The sequence below is a fragment of the Trachypithecus francoisi genome, unplaced genomic scaffold (genome assembly GCF_009764315.1).
Source record: "Trachypithecus francoisi isolate TF-2019V2 unplaced genomic scaffold, Tfra_2.0 Lachesis_group6, whole genome shotgun sequence".
Lineage (NCBI taxonomy): Eukaryota > Metazoa > Chordata > Mammalia > Primates > Cercopithecidae > Trachypithecus > Trachypithecus francoisi.
The window spans coordinates 26775475-26793272 of NW_022681471.1; the positions used below are offsets into that span (position 1 = coordinate 26775475).

Below are 17798 nucleotides of genomic sequence, written 5' to 3' on the forward strand. Positions count from 1 at the left end.
GAAACCTCCAAATATTCTATTTTAAATAGTAAATTTATGCTGAGTTACAATTTTGGAAAATCAGACTAAAATCAGCAAATACTAATGTCTATATTAGAGGGAAAAACCTAGAAAATCTAGAATTAGTCTTCTAGTTTGTCCTCTCAAATTTAAAAATAACAAAAAAGGCTGGGAATGGTGGCTCACGCCTGTAATCCCTGCGCTTTGGGAGGCCGAGGTGGGCGAATCACCTGTGGTCTGGAGTTCGAAAACTGTCTGGCCAAAATGGCGAAATACCATCTCTACTAAAAATACAAAAATTAGCCAGGCATGGTGGCGGGTGCCTGTAATCCCAGCTACTTGGGAGGCTGATGCACAAGAATTGCTTGAACCCAGGAAGCAAAGGTTGCAGTGAGCCGAGATAGCGCCGCTACACTCCAGTCTGGGCAACAGAGCAAGACTCCATCTCAAATAAATAAATCAATCCAAGAAGACCTACAAAAAACTGCCAGTAATGCATCCCAAATGAAACAGATTTGCCCCTTCTCTTCAGGAGTAACTCAATGCTATTCAGTAATCCACAAATTTTCTAAGTACTACGTGGATCTCCAGTGATAATGAAGATAAGATGTAATGTTTAATTGAGCTCTTACTATTTACTAGGCAATGTGCTAAACATTAATCATGTATATCTAATTAAATCCACAGAATAAGTACTACTTATTAACTCAATTTTATAATTAAGAAATGAAAGCCAGGCACGGTGGCTCACGCCTGTAATCCCAGCACTTTGGGAGGCTGGAGGCAGACAGATCGCCTGACTGGTCAGGAGTTCAAGACCAGTCTGACCAACATGGAGAAACCCCACCTCTACTAAAAATACATAATTTGCCGGAGGTGGTGGCACATGCCTGTAATCCTAGCTACGGGAGGCTGAGGCAGGAGAATCTCTTGAACCTGAGGGGTGGAGGTTGTGGTGAGCCAAGATCACACTATTGCACTCTAGCTTGGGCAACAAGAATGAGACTCCACCTCAAAAAAAAAAAAAAAAAAAAAAAAAAAGGCACCGGACACAGTGGCTCACGCCTGTAATCCCAGCACCTTGGGAGGCCGAGGTGGGCAGATCCCCCGAGGTCAGGAGTTCAAGACCAGCCTGGCCAACACTGCGAAAACCTGTCTCTACTAAAACTACAAAAATTAGCTGGGCGTGGTGGCACACGCCTGTCATCACAGCTATTCGGGAGGCTGAGGCAGGAGAATCACTGGAACCGGGGAGGCAGAGGTTGCAGTGAGGTGAGATTGCGCCATTTCACCCCAGCCTGGGCAACAAGAGTGAAACTCTGTGTCAGAAAAAAAAAAAAAAAATGAAATGAAGGTTCCAAAGTTAAGTGATTTGCCCAAGCATGGAGAAAGAATTAACAAAATGTCAATCCCTTTCTCTGTGGGAAGATAATGTCAGGCTCCCCTACTATACCCAGCCCTGTTTCCCTGGAAACACTGCACTAAGAAATGTCTGATATGAAATGGCAGCAATGTACTATTCAAAGCTGTTTACTGTAAAATTGACCTCAAATGATCAACTTCATCTGGCATGGAGTCTGTACAATCTTTTCACACATAATACAATAAACAATAGAAAATTACTACTACCCATGCAAAGGCAAAGCCAGACAAAGGAAACAAAATTTGTTTAAATAAACGAAATAGAAGCAGGCCAGGCATGGTGGCTCACACCTGTATCCCCGCACTTTGGAAAGCCCAGGGGGCAGATCACTTGAAGTCAGGAGTTCAAGACCAGCCTGGCCAACATGGTGAAACCCTGTTTCTACTAAAAATACAAAAATTAGCTGGGCGTGGTGGCACGCGCCTGTAGTCCCAGCTACCCGGGAGGCTGAGACAGGAAAATCACTTGAACGCAGGTAGCGAAGGTTGTAGTGAGCCAAGATCACACCACTGCACTCCAGCCTGGGTGACACAGCGAGACTCAGCCTCAAAAAAAAAAAAAAAGGAACAGAAACAGAACAGTGACGATCAAGATGCTGAAGTAAGCAAATAACAATGTTCGAAAACTGCTCAAAAGATTAAACATATATGTAATCGGAGTTCCAGAAGATTTGAAAAGATGGGATAGAAGTAACATTCAAAGAGGTACACTAAAGTTATTCAGGCCGACAACAAATGATGCCACATGGAAGTCTGGAAATGCAGAAAGGAATGACAGACACTGGAATGGGTAAATAGCTGGATAAATCTAAATGCATACTTACTGTACAAAATAATAATTACAGAAATTTTATACTTCAAAATCAAAGAAAAAAATCAGAATAAAAAGTAGAAAACAGGAACAGAAGGGAATTTCTTCAATTGATATAGGACATCTATGAAAAATATACAACTAACATCATACTTAATGGTGAAATATGGAACACTTTCCTTTCCCTAAAATTTATTCAACTGCTTTTTGTTTTGTTTTGTTTTGAGACAGGGTGTCACTCTATCACCCACATCGGAGTGCAGTGGCACTATCACAGATTACTGTAACTTCAAACTTTTGGGCTCAAGCAATCCTCCCACCTCAGCCTCCCCAGTAGCTGGACTACCGCTGTGCACCACTGTGGCCAACTGATTTTTTTTTTTTTTGTATACAGGAGGTCTCACTTTGTCGCCTAAGCTGGTCTGGAACTCCTGGCCCCAAGTGATCCTCCCTCCTCAGCCTCCCAAAGTGCTGGGATTATAGGTGTGAGCCACCTCGCCCAGCACTGTACTGGAGTTCCTAGCCAGTACAACAGAAGAAAAGAAATAAAAGTCAAAGAGATTAGAAAGGAGGTACAATAATAATTCTGTCTTCATTGGCAGATAATATAACTGTGTATATAGAAAACCCAGAAAAATCTACAAAAAGGTACCAGAAGCAAGGTCACAGATTATAAGACCAATACTAAAAAGTCATTTGAATTTTTATGTATTAGAAATGATGAACTGGAAAACAAAATAATTTTAATTGCAAAAATTATGTTGGAATAAATTCAATGAAAGATGCACAAGACCTCTTCACTGTAAACTACAAAACACTGCAAAGAAATTGAAGATGACCTAAAATAACAGGGATATACTATGTTTATGTTTTGCAAGACTCAGTATTTTTAAGATGTTCATTCTCTCCATATATTGATCTATATATTCAATACAATCCCAATTAAAAAGTAAGTTTTTTTCTTTTTTTTTGTGTTTTGTTTCTGAGACGGAGTTTTGCTCTTTTTGCCCTGGCTGGAGTGCAATGGCGCAATCTCAGCTCACCGCAACCTCCTCCTCCCAGGTTCGAGTGATTCTCCTGCCTCAGCCTCCCAAGTAGCTGGGATTACAGGCATGCACCACTACTACGCCCAGCTAATTTTTTGTATTTTCAGTAGAGACGGGGTTTCTCCATGTTGGTTAGGCTGGTCTGGAACTCCCGACCTCAGGTGATACACCTGCCTCGGCCTCCCAAAGTGCTGGGATTATAGGCGTGAGCCACCGCACCCAACAAAAAAGTAAGTTTTATGTAATTGACAAACTGGTTCTAAAATTCATATGAAGATACAAAAAAACCCAGCTGTGTTCCAGTTACTTCGGCTGTACAACCCATTACTCCAAAACTTCATGAAGCAAAACAATCATATATTATGCTCTCAGATTCTATCAGGAATTCAGTCACGGCACTGTGGTTTGTGTTTGTTTCATGATGTCTGAGGCTTTAGCCAGAAGATTTACAGGCTGGGTCTGAAGACTCTACGCTCATTCAGATAGACAGGCAGCTACTCTTTGTGAATCAGTCTAGGCTTCCTCACAGCATAGGAGCAGAGTTCAGGAGGTGAAAGTCCCAAGAAAGGGAGAGAGCAAATGCAGTATTACTTCCACTACATTCTGTAGGAACAGGCAGTCAGTCACAAGCTCCCATCCAGCTTCAGGAGAGGGAATACAGACCCTACCCCTGGGTGGGAGGAGTGTCAAAGTCACTAGGAAAAAGACCACGAGGAATCGTAAATATTGCTGCAATCAGGAAAACACAAACTGCCACAAACGGCCAGAATAATCCTGGGGGCGGGGGCGGGCAGGGGAAAGAGGAGGGTTCAAGGAATTTCAAGGCTTATTATAAAGCTACAGTATAATATACAACTACCTTAATTTCAAGACTTATAAAGCGATGACATTCAATACTGTCAAACTGAGCCAAGGATACCCAAATATAGCAATGGAAGAGAATCGAGAATCCAGAAATAGATACACACATATAGTCATTGATTTTTAATAACACAGCACCAAGGTAATTCAATGAAGGAAACAACAAGTGATGTTAGAACTACTATATATTTGTTTTTGCTTTTTTTAAAAAAAAAACTACTCTCAACCTCTACCTTAAACTATACACAAAACATTCAAGAATTCATTCAGGATACATCACAGATGCCCATTTAGCAGACAAAATATGGATGTTTGAGTACCTGGGTACTCCATGGCCTCACAAGTAGTTAAATAATTTATTTTTCTAATGTAACAGCAAAACATTACAGTTTTGTTTTAATGTAATTTGACCAAGCCCCTTAGATCAACAGGTGGCTCCAGTCAAAAGAGGGAATTAGAGGCTGAGGTGGGAGGATCGCTTGAGCCCAGGAGTTTGTGGCTGCAGTGAGCTATGATTGTGCCACTGCGCTGTAGCCTGAATGACAGATCTAGTCCCTAAAAAAGAGAGTAGGGGGGAAGGTGGATTAAATGAGAGATATTTGGTCAGTTATTGGTCAAACACTGCTAAGCACTATGAGAGACAAAAGTCAGCCACTAGCCACGTTTATGAGCCCACAAAATCAATGATCACAGTATTATGTGATCATCACTGTGATAACAATTAAAATTCATCTTAACCTCAAAATTTCTCACAACAATTTCCTAGGTGCAAATACCTGATCGACCTATACGTTTAAAGTCAGTAAGAGAAGTCTGCTCTGCAGGTAAATACATAATTATCACATTGCACATTCCACCTTCCCAGAGTCATCTAAAATTTAGCGGGGTGCTGGTAAAATGTTTAACAGTCGGCTTTAGGCAAGGGCTGATTTGTAGTGTAGCCAATTTCCATTGTGTATTCATTCATCGTGAGCGTGACATTACTGAATTGTGACACCACTGAACCCAGAGTTGGGAAGAGATGCACAGTAGAGCTCCATAGTATAGTATCTCCTCCACAGAGATACAATAGATGTATAAATAACCCCAAAAGCAAAGTAACAATAAAACACGGTAAATAATAAAAGTGATGAGTTTTTAGTATTTTCACTGCCTTTGTTTTTAACATACTTTATGTAATTTTACTTTTATATAATTGAGTTTTCGATCATGGCTCTGTTTAGCAATGGGTTCCTGTGAGTCAGTACTAAATTAAATACAACCTAAGCATTCAAAATAGGGTAAGAAGTATAACTTAAAGACGTGCTCCACTGCGAATTACACGGAATCTTTGACTATGCCGACTAAACAGAAGGCTATTCTTAAGTACCATCCCATATGTGCTAGTTTTTCAAAACCAACAATAAAGCAATTGGGGAGGTGCCTTGTACACAGAACGACGCCACGAGGCATTTGAGATGAACGTCCAAAGGGACAAAGAAGCGAGACCGCTTCCGAGAACAGGGACAGAAGGTTTCCGTGCTTCAGCTGCCGGGGGCGGCGCCGGAAGGCTGGGTGAGCTCCACTGGAGACGACACACCGGGATGGTTAGGCCCTAGACACGCGCGTGACCTTGGCCGCACCCTGGGAGCGGAGGGGCCAGGGGCGAGCCCCCAGCGCCCTCCCCGTCCCCGCGCCGCTTTGGCTCCCCGGGGAGCTCGTTCGGGACTGGCGGGCGCGGAGCCCTTCCCCTTCCGGAGCCCAGGAAGGCGGCTCCCCGCGGCGCCGGCCGCGCGCGCGCCCGCCCTTACCTTGAGTGGACGCGGCCATTTCGGTGAGCTCGTCTCGCGAGGACATACGCAGAGGATCTGCGCGGCAGGCCGCGGAGTGGCGCTCAGTTGTCGCCACCACTTGGCTTCCGGCACGTGGGGCAGATGTTTCCATTCCCACGGCGGCAGCGGAAGACGGCGGGCCGGGCGCGCCGCGGCTGCTTCCAGTCTCCGCAAGCGGCTACATCACAGAGCTCAGCGGGCGGTGTCACAGGCCCGGCAACCCCGCCCAACAGATGCACCGAGATGCGCGTGCGCAGAAAGCTTCCCGGGGTGAGGCTCCCTCCCTCGTTCTCCCCCTACTCCCCACCTCAGTCTCCCCAAACTACCCCCAACTCTCCCCCATTTTCACCCCTCCACCAACCGCGGCCGTCGGGGCTCGCTCGCTAAGTACCTGGAGGCGAGTTCCTGACGCGACTGCGACTCAATCCTCGCCTGGTGAAGAATATTTTACCCATGACTCACTGAAAATAAAGACGGCTGAGTGACCGTGTTTGCTCATGTAAACATTGAACAAATATTTATCGGCTCCTGCGATGTGCCCTACTCTTTTAGTGGAGGAAGACACATTTTATTTATATATTTAATTTTTATTTTGAATTTTACATGTGAGTTATACTTAATAAAACTGACTTCAAAATATATCTTCAACAGAAAATTCAGCAACAGTTTCTATTATGTTAGTTAAAACAGCCAGTCTTTTCCTTTACTTTTAAAAATTATTCATAAATGTAATTAGTGAATGATAATAAACATTGACATCTGATCCACCACTTTAGGAGTGACACAATCAAGCTATTTTCTTTATAATCACTGTGCTATTGTTTTTTCTTTTCAATTATACTGCTTAATATAGGATTTTGTAGCACCATAGGAGTTGAGTAAAAATAAATCGGTAGTTGTGTGGCTGTAGGCAAGCCATTTAACCTCGCTGTACCTCAGTTACTTTATCTGTATCCACATTGCCCTGTTGTCATGAGGATTAAATCAGATAGCCTATGTAGCACCTGGCAGAGAATTTATCACCCTGTACTGTAACTGTCTACTTTTCTGTCTCCTCCATTGCACTGTTACTCCCAGAGGATTGGGAACTGGGTTTTCTTCATTTCTGAGGCATAGAAGTATAGCATAGTGGTTAGGAGCATGACTTCTGGAGCCAGAGTACATGGGTTTGAATGCTACCACTCACAAGCTGTGTGACCATGGGGAAGTTGCCTAACCTCTCCGTGCTTCAGTTTCATCACCCATAAAATGAAGGTAAGAATAGTACCTGTATTTAAAAGCACCTAGAATAGTTCCCGGCATATAGTGTCAGCTGTCATCTCTGCATCCTTGTACCTATTGGAGAGGAGTGTTTATCAAAGGGGCTTCCTGCCGCCTGTTTCCAAACCAGTCAACAGTATAGCAATTGCTCCTGAACACATTCTTGTTTGTGCAGAACTGAGCTCAATGATAACATTTTATAGCAACCCTGATCAAGTTTCTTCTCATAAGCTCTTACACTTTGAGGCCCCTGCAGGAGACCTCACTCTCCCTAATACACATTAACCTGAGCTCACCATGGCTACATTCTGGTGTAAAGAGATATATTCTATACCTGGGCAAATGTAAACAACCTGGAAAAGTGTTAGGTTAAAAACAAGACAAATAAGTGCATAAATGCCAGGTGGTTATGAGTGCTATTGAGAAAAATATCAGTAATGCAGGTAGGGTAAACAGCTTACAACATAAATGTGGTGTTGCATATTTAAACCTCATTCAGCAGGCAAGATTTGAGCTGAAATGCGAAGGACTTGTGGGAGAGGAACTACGTGGAAATCTGAGGGAAAAGAAATAGCAAGTATTGAGGTCCAGGGGCATGAGTGTGCTTGGTATTTTAGGGAAGAGTAAGGAGACCAGTATGACCAGAGTGAGATGAGACTACAGAGGTCAGGAGAAAGGGCATGCCAACCATGTGGTAAAGATGTAGGGTTTTACCCTGATGGAGGTCAGAAGCCACTGGAGGATTCTGAGAAGAGGAGTGGTAGGATTTGCTTTATAGTTTTAAATTATAACTATAAATTATAGTTTTTAAAACAATAGTTGCCTAACCTCATGTTTTATGTAAAACTATACTTTTAAAAACTATAAATTCCTCACACTGGCAGCAGTGTGAGGGGCAAGTGCAGAAGCAGAGCGACTAACAGGTTGCTGGTTACTCTTGCTAGTGCAAGTGATTCTAGAATCTTCGACAACATCCAGAACTTCTCTTGCTGCTGCCAATCAGGAAGAGGGTTGTAGTAGGCTAGGAATAGGAGCACAAATTAAAGCTTCTGTTCACTTTGACTTATCCATCCCTCTCCTCCTTTCCTTAAAAGTTCTGATTAAAGCAGCCTTCTCATGCCCCTACTGCTCTCAGAAGTGAATGGGTTAAGTTTAGCAGCCTCCCTTTTCCTACTTCAGTTCTTCCTGTGGCTGCTTCCCACTGATGAAAAGGAAGCAATCCTGTCGGTTACTGCTTAGTGCTAAGCACATCCAGCGGGTAAAGTTCCTTAAAATGCTCTGCAAAGAAATTGGCACTTTTCATTAAATCAGAAATTTTACTTTTTTCCCCTCCTGGGAGCTAAAGATATTTTAAAGAAGAATTAACCTTTTGCTTCTTCAGTTGAACATTTGTGGCAATAAGTCATGCAAATAGAGCTCTCCACCTGCTTCTTTCTGTGCCTTTTGCGATTCTGCTTTAGTGCCACCAGAAGGTACTACTTGGGTGCAGTGGAACTGTCATGGGACTATATGCAAAGTGACCTCGGTGAGCTACCTGTGGACACAAGGTAAAGGCATGTTCTGTGGGGTCTGATCAGGGGCCAGGACTGTGGGGGTGTAAGTCTGCTTGGAGAAGGTGCCGACATCGGGTTAGGATGGTTGTGATGCTACCTGGGCCCCAAAGAAACATTTCTGAGTAAGTTATGCTCACATCTGTGTTATTAGTACAAATGCTAATTGCCAGTTCTTTTCATAGGTCTGACCTATTTGCTGATATTTTGTTCTGTTTTGTCCATTGCTCCTCTTTGTCACATGCTGCTCCTTCAGAATCTAGAGACTGGAGTAGAGGGAGGTTGAAGGGACAAAGACAAAACTACCCTCCGCCTGCCCAAGCTTCCATAGAGAGAAGGCAATGAAATCTAATCCATATCACACACGAGTTTCATGTCTGGTTCTCTTGTGTGTACATGCGATGTGTGTTTTTTAAATAACTTTTCTACTTTGGGTGTAAGGATAATATGAGCCATGAGTTCAGAAGCTTTTCATGTTTGGGGGTTTCTGGTGCATTTAGGGAGAATACTAAATAACTATCAATATTGTCTATGGTCATCAGTTGATTCAGATTTTTCTACCTCTTCTTCAGTAAATATTGGTATATTTTTGTCTATATTTTGGCCTATATTTTCATAGAAAGAAATCTACTATCCCTAGATTTGATAATGTATTAGTATCAAGTTACATACGAGTCTCTCATATGTAACTTTTGTTAAACTGTTCTGTGTCTGTAGTTATATTTCCTTTTTCATTCCTTATGTTGTATATGTTCTCTTCTCTCTTTTAAAAATAATATTTCCAGGAGTTTTCTTGATTTTATTGGTCTTGTCAAGAATTTTCTTTTGGTTTGATTTATCAAATCTCTTTTTTCTTTGTGTTGCATCAGTTTCTGCTTCCACTTTCATTAATTCATCCTTCCTTCTAATTTCCTTTGGTTCATTTGTTGTTCAATTTTTGCTTATTGAGTTGAATGTTGAAATCATTTATTTTATATTGTTTTGTCTTCTTTAAATGTGTATTATAAAGATTTAAATATAATACATAAATAGTGGCTATGTAAACATTAAATGTGGTCATATTGTACATACTTTATAGTCTTTTTGGTTCTTTCTCTTTGGCTCCCCACCCTCTTTCCACATCAGTCCCCTTCTCTCCAGTATGATCGTATATATTCACATACACATACACACAGACAAAGGTTTTCTTGGACACTATTTGTTTTATAAAATTAGGACATTATACACACATTTCTCACTCATTAACACCTACTAGAACTCTAAGTCAATTGGCATAGCCTTAATTCATTATATTTATTGGCTATATAAGATTCTATGGTATGGCTGTATCTACGTTCACTTTATTCCAGTTTTTGGCTACTATATCCTATATCATTGCATACTGGTGCTTTTACTTCTGTTGAACTAATTTGCAAGAGGAATATTAATGGAACGAAGGGAATGTTTCCTTCTAAGTTTTAATTTCCAAAGAAGCCAGAACTTTTCACACATTTCTACCATCGAAGTATGAAAATGGCCTTCTCTCTGCACTCACATAGTGATAAGTTTTGTCCTGTTTTAAAATTTGCCAATTTTACAGGTGTGGAGTGATATTGCATCATTACTTTCATTGTGTTATTTTTATTTCTAATAACTTGAGCATCTTTTTAAATGCTTGTTGGCTATTGAATTTATTTGGGGGATTTAATTAGTCATATGCTTTGCCCATTATTCTTTGGACTCTTTCATTTAAAAAAAAATTATGAGAACCCTTTTATTATTACAAGTATTAACTCTTTGTCATGTATATTGCAGTTTCCCCCAAGATCTATTGTTTATCTGTTGACTTTGTTATAACTTTTACCAAAACAGTTTTTAATTTTTATAAGCAGAAATACCTTTTCTTTCATGTCTTCAGAGTTGGCAAGGTTGGTTAAAAATGTTTCCCACACCTCAAGTTTGTACGTGTAGTCTCCCAGATTTTCTTGCAAGATATTTACTGTTTTGCTTTTTATATGCATTGCTTCAATTATCTGCTAATTACTTTTGTCATATGGCATGAGAGAGGGATTTGTCTAGTTTTATTTCCATCCAGATCAATAGCCTATTATGATGGCACCTTTTGCCACTGATGTGAATCAACACATTCATATATAAGTTCTCATATATATTAGCATATGTTTCTGGATTCATCAGGCTGTTTCACTAATCTAGTATTATCTTGCTATGCCAATACCATAGTGATTTGATTACAGTGAGCTATGATATCTTCTGATAACTGGTGGGTGAAAGCAATCTTCACTATTCTTTTTGTACCTTTCTTAGCTATTCTTAGACACTTTATTCTTCCACATAAAACTGTTAAGATATTTTTCAAATTAAAAAGATCCAAGCCCTGTTGTGATTCTAACTGAAATTTCATTAAACTCATACCTTAATTTTTTATTAATATAATAAATTTAAATATTTTTCTTATTACATTTATCTCTATGTATTTTATAAGTGTGATGCTATTGTTAATAAGATAGTTTTCTCCTATTTCCATTTATGAGTGCTTAGTACCAGAATAGAGATAAGCTATTGGTTTGTGTTTATTCAGCGTTTTCTTTTGAGGCAGGGTCTCATTTTGTCACCCAGGCTGGAGTGCAGTGGGGTGATCTCACCTCACTGCAGCCTTGACCTCCTGGATTCAAGCAATTCTCCTGTCTCAGCCCCTCAAGTAGCTGGGACTACGGGAGCAGGCCACCATGCCCGGAAAATTTTTGTATATTCTTTAGAGATGGGTTTTTGCCATGTTACCCAGGCTGGTTTTCAACTCCTGAGCTCAAGCAATCTGCCCACCTCAGCCTCCCAAACAGCTAGTATTACAGGTTTGAGCCACTGCACCCAGCCGTTGTATATTCATCTTAAATCTAGCTACCTTACCAAATTCGCCTATTAATTCTAGTAATTTTAGCCGAAAGTCTCTATGAATATTGAATCATATCATCAGTTAAATGAGACAGATTTTAGCTCATTTCCAATGTTTATAGCCAGTTATTTCATTTTCTTATCTTATTGAATTATTAAAAACAGGAGAAAATGTTAAATAATAACAATGAAAGTGAACATTCCTTCTACTCTATGTTTACTTGAAATAATTTTTGTATTTTGCTATTTAGAGTAACATTTGCTGTTTTGGTTTTTGCAAATGGTGCTTGTTACTTCTATTCTCATTTGCCACAAAATGTTTATCATAAATAACTTTTCAGTAGCTGGTATCATCTGAATTGTCTTCTTTGATATGTTGATAAATTATGTTAATAGATGTCCTGACACTAAATACACTTACATTCTTGGAGTAAAATCTGCTATTCATGTAATTTGATTATTAGTGGGTTCTATGTGCTACTATTTCTTTAGACACTGTGTGCCCTTGAATGTGGGATTGATCTATAACTTTTTTCTTTTTTTACTATTATTAGTGGATTTTTACTGCTCAACCTACTAATATAGTAAACAAAGTTTTGTTGGCTTTATCAAATGAATTGATGAGTACTCCATCTTTTTATATTGCTTAGAATAGCTTAAGTAACATTAGAATTATCCATTGTCTAAAAGTTAAGCGAGACTCACTTACGAATCCGTTTGGTCCTACTGACATTTGCAGTGTCTTTAATCACCCCTCCAGGCTCTTCTATGATAATCAGTCAATTCAAGTTTCAACTTCTAATAAATAGGAAGTAACTTTATTTATTTTTTCAATTTTGTTGCGACAGTGTTGCATGTAGCACTCACTCATGATTCTTTTACTCCACATTATCTGTAGTTATGTGCCCTTTCTTATTCCTAAATTCCTCTATCTTTGCTATTTATCTTTTCTCCTTGAATAAGTTTGCCAGTGATTTGTCTATTTTGTTGCTGGTGGTGCTCTTTTCGAAGAATGAGCTTTTGGATTTATTTTTTTTTTCTAGTTGGTATAAAGCATTTTTATTTTCACTGAGCAGGAAAAAAAGCTATTGATTCATTAACTGTGCTGCTTTATTGGCATGTAGCTATGCACTGTTCACACATTAATATATATAACTCCTCAGTGTGTTTTATTTTGTCCGATGGGAAAACATGAACAGTGAGATTTCTTATGCAAAAAGTGAACAGTTCAACTACGCTAGCTCCATATACTTTTATTAACATTCCAGAGACTTGTCCTTTCAACATGATCTGACCTCTGCTGGATAACTTTTCAGGAAAAGTATTTTCTGATCCGTGGAGCTTGGAGATATAAATAAGCAATTGGCCAGGTATGGTGGCTCACGCCTGTAATCCCAGCACTTTGGGAGGCCGAGGCAGGCAGATCACCTGAGGTCGGGAGTTCGACACCAGCCTAGCCAACATGGCGAAACCCCATCTCTACCAAAAAAAAAAAATTAGCTGGGTATGGTGGTGCTCGCCTGTAATCCCAGCTACTCAGGAGGCTGAGGCAGGAGAATCACTTGAACCCGGGAGGCAGAGGTTGCAGTGAGTTAAGATCACACCATTGCACTCCAGCCTGGGCAACACAGTGAGACTCCATTTCAAAAAAAAAAAAAAAGCAATATCTCTCATATACATTAACTGGACCCCAACTTAAAGTTCATCCCAAAGCTGAAGTTCATGAAGGCACTAGTTCTCAAACTAGTTCATGAATCACTCGAGAAGCTTATTAAAATTTAGGTTCCTAGGCCCCATCCTCAGCAAACTATTCCATGTAGTGGAAACCAGCAATGGTGCATCAACACTCTCTCATGCTTGGAATTGCTCTGACTTCAATTTTCCATGCATATCTCTGGCCTTTTTTGCCTCTCTCTTTTACTTTTAAGGACCCATGTGATTAAACTGGGCTGACCTGGATAATTCAGATTACTCTCCCCATCTCAAGGTCAGCTGATCAGCACCCTTAATTCCATCTTCAAAGTCTTAGTTTGCCACATAATGTATTTTTGGTCATCACACCAAGGAGCAAAGGTGATGTGGGCCAAATTTTTACCTGCCACAGGTATAGTTTACATACAATGCAGCACATCAGTTTTAAATGTGCAGTTTGATGAGTTTTGACAAATGCATACACTTGCATAACCACCACCCTAATCAACAAACATTTACATCAACCCTCCTGCAACTTTTTAATGAGTCTCTCCCACTGACCTGGCCTCAGGCAATAAACTGCTATCTGAAAATTACCGATTTGTTTTCACATGTTCTAGAATTTTACATCAGTGGAATCATACAGTATGCATTCTTCTATGGCTTTTTTTCTTCGGCATCATGATTTGGAAATTCATGCAGGTTGTTGTATAAAGTATTTCTATCCTTTTTATTGCTGATTACTGCTCCATTATGGGATTATATCACAATTGGGGTTATTTCCAGTTAGGGGCAAATACAAATAAACCTGCTGTCAACAGTGTTCCACCTGTTTTGTGTGAACATCTATTTTCATTTATCTTAGTTAAATATCTAAGAGTGGAATTGATGGTAAGTGCATGTTTAACTTTAAAAGAAACTGCCAGACAGATTTCTTGAACGTTCCATTTTATACTTCCACCTTCAATGCATGAGAGTTCCAGTTGCAATATATCCTGGACGACATTTGATGTTGCCAGTACTTAATGACTGCATAGTGGTGTCTCACTATACTTTTTTTTGAGATGGAGTCTCATCCCATCACACAGGCTGGAGTGCAGTGACGCAATCTCAGCTCAACATCTGCCTCCTAAGCTCAAGCAATTCTCCTGCCTCAGCCTCCTGAGTAGCTAGGCCTATGGTCACACGCCACCACGCCCAGCTAATTTTTGTATTTTTAGTAAAGACGGAGTTTTGCCATGTTGGCCAAGCTGGTCTCAAACTCCTCGCCTCAAGTGATCCACCCGCCTCAGCCTCCCAAAGTGCTGGGATCACAGGCTTGAGCCACCATGCCTGGTTATACTTTTAATTTGCATATCTCTGATGACTAAAGATGTTGCATGTGCTAATTAGCCACTCCTATATCTTCTTGGAAGTGTCTATTCAAATCTTTTGTCCTTTTTTTAAACGTAGTTTCAACTTTTATTTTAGACTGAAGAGGTACGTGTGCAGGTTTGTTACATGAGTATGTTGCCTGATGCTGAAGTTTGGGTTACGAATGAATGATCCTGTCACCGAGGTAGTGAACATAGTATCCAATAGGTGGTTTTTCACTCCTTGCTACCCTTCCTCTTCCCTCTTTCCTCTAGTAGTCCCCAGTGTCTGTGATTCTATGTCCAGTGTTCTCATCATTTAGCTCCTACTTATAAGTGAGAACATATGGTATTTGGTTTTCAATTCCTGTGTTAATTCACTTAGGATAATGGTTTGGCCAGTTTTTAATTGGGTTGTCTTGTTATTGTTGAGTTTTGATAATTCTTTGTATATATACTTTTCAGATGTACCTGTTTTGAATATTTTTTTCCAATCTATGACTTGCATTTTCATTTTCCAAATGGTGTCTTTCAAATAGTGGAAATTTATAGTTGTAGTTAAGTCCAATTTAGCTTTTTTCTTCTATGTTTCATGCTTTTTTTCCCCTGTCCTAGGAAATCTTTGCCTACCTCAAGTTCACAAAGCCTTTCTTCTGTTTTCTTCTAGAACATTTATCATTTTAGCATTAGTATTTAGGTTTATACTACATTTTGAGTTACATTTTCGGTATGGTGTGAAAAGCTTTTCTTTCTTTATTGAATTCCATTGGCACCTTTGTAGAAAATTAAATGACTGTATATAGGCAAATCTGTTTGTGGATTCTCTAGTTCCATAGATGTGTGTATTCCATAGATGTGTGTATCTGTGCTTTGTTTCTTTAGATTTTCTTTAATTTCCCTCTAGGATATTTTGTAGCCTACAGAGTACTTCTTGGAAGAATTTTATTAATTGTATCCCTAAGTATTTTGAGGGATTTGATGCTATTGTTAATTGTATCATTTTTATTTGTTTTCATTTTCAATCATTTGTTACTAAAATGTAGAAATTCAGTTGATTTTTGTATATTGACCTTGTTCACTCTAATCTTATTAATTTGCATTTTAGCTCTAGTAGCATTTTGCACTTCTTTTAGAATTTCTACATATACAATAACGTTGTCTGCAAATGAAGATAGTTTGCTTCTTCCTTTCCAAACTGGATGCTTTTTATTTTTATTTTTTTCATGTCTTACTGCACTGGCAAGGGCCTCCAGTACAATGTTAGATAGAACTGATGATAGCAGAATCCTTGTCTTGTTCCTGATTTCAGAGGGAAAATATTATTTTACCATTAAGTACAGTTACTTGTAATTTTTTCACAGATGCTCTTTGTCACATTGAGGACGTTTCCTTCTATTCTTGGTGTGAGAGTTTTTATCAAGATTTGATGTTGGATTTTGTCAAATGCTTTTTCTGCATTTATTCAAATGGTCATATGGTTTATCTTGTTTATTCTATTATGGTGAATTACCTTGATTGATTTTTTAATGAGAAACCAGCTATATATTCCCAGGGAAAAAATCCACCTGGTTGTGACATATTATATTGGTAGTATTTTCGCTATGGACTGAATTGTCTCCACCTTCCCCCACCCCAGATTCATATGTTGAAGTCCTAACTCTTGATGTGACTATATTTGGAGATAGGGCTTTTAGGAGTAAACAAGGTTAAATGAGGTCATAAGGATGGAGTCCTAATCTGATAGGATTGGTGGCCTCATAAGAAGAGAGAAAGTTCTCTCTCCACACTCATGCACTGAGGAAAAGCCATGTGAACATACAGCAAGAAGGCAACCATCTACCAGCTGGGAAGAGGGCTTTCACTAGAAACTGACCACACTGGCACCCTGATGTTGGATTTCCAGCCTCCAGAACTGTGAGAAAATAAGTTTCTGTTATTTAAGTCACCCAATCTCTGGTATTTTGTTATGGAAGCCCTGGCCAACTAAAACTGTTTTGTTAAGGGTTTTGGTGGTGGTGATGGTAGTTTTTTAGTTTTTGTGTCTGTGTTCATGATGGATATTTGACTGTGATTTTCTTATAATGTCATTGTCTGGTTTTGGTGTAAGAGTGGTATTAATCCGTTCTAATGCTGCTATAAGAACATACCCGAAACTGGGTAATTTATAAATGAAAGACATTTAATGGACTCACATTTCCATATAGCTGGGGAGGCCTCACAAACATGGTGGAAGGCAAAGGAGGAGCAAAGGCACATCTTATATGGCATGGTGGCAGACAAAAGAGCACTGTACAAGGGAACTGCCTTTTATAAAACCATCAGATCTCTTGAGACTTATTCACTATCATGTGAACAGCATGGGAAAAACCCACTGGCATGATTCAATTACCTCCCCCCCGGTCTCTCTCACGCAACGTGGAGATTATGGGAGCTACAATTCATGATGAGATTTAGGTGGGGACACAACCAAATCATACCAAAGAGTTAGACGATTCTTATAAAATGAGTTGAGACATGTTCACTCTTCTATTTTATGAAAGAGTTTGTGTAGAATTGGTATCATTTCTTTTTTAAATGTTTAACTATATTCACCAGGGAAATCATCTTATCCCAGTGTTTTTTGTTTTGTTTTGGTTTGGTTTTTTTAAGGGTTTTAATTATGAATTCTATTTTTAATAGGTAAAGGGCTATTTGAATTTTCAATTTCTTTTAGGATAAATTTTAATAATTTCTTTTAAGAAATTCCATTTGAGACTGGGCATGGTGGCCCACACCTGTAACCCCACACTTTGGGAGGAGGGAGGGGGATTGCTTTAGATCAGGAGTTTGAGATCAGCCTGGGCAACATAACAAGACTTCATTTCTACAAATTTTTTTTTTTTTAATTAGCCAAGTGTGGTAGCATATGCCTATAGTCCTAGCTACTTGAAGGCTGAGGCAGGAGGATCACTTGAGCTCAAGAGTTCAAGGCTGCTATAAACTGTGGATCGTGCTACTGCACTCCAGCCTGAGCAACAAAGCAAGGCTGTGTCTCAAAAAAAGAAAAGAAATTCCATCTGAGCTGTTGAATGTAATAGTATAAAGTTCAGAATATTTCCTTATCA

The 17798-nt window shown here is 39.6% G+C and overlaps 2 protein-coding genes across 2 annotated transcripts in view; one reads left to right on the forward strand and one right to left on the reverse strand.

Annotated features, from left to right (window-relative positions):
- FUNDC2 (FUN14 domain containing 2) overlaps nucleotides 1-6208 on the reverse strand; it is a 34908-nt gene extending 28700 nt beyond the window's left edge. Inside the window, 1 exon segment of the mRNA XM_033201917.1 lies at nucleotides 5931-6208. Within this exon segment, the coding sequence (XP_033057808.1) occupies nucleotides 5931-6063 (133 nt within the window). The 5' untranslated portion in view covers nucleotides 6064-6208.
- A 1880-nt stretch (nucleotides 6209-8088) lies between these two features.
- Nucleotides 8089-17798, forward strand: part of F8 (coagulation factor VIII) — a 219291-nt gene continuing 209581 nt past the window's right edge. Inside the window, 1 exon segment of the mRNA XM_033201915.1 lies at nucleotides 8089-8758. Coding sequence (XP_033057806.1) covers nucleotides 8616-8758 — 143 coding nt within the window. The 5' untranslated portion in view covers nucleotides 8089-8615.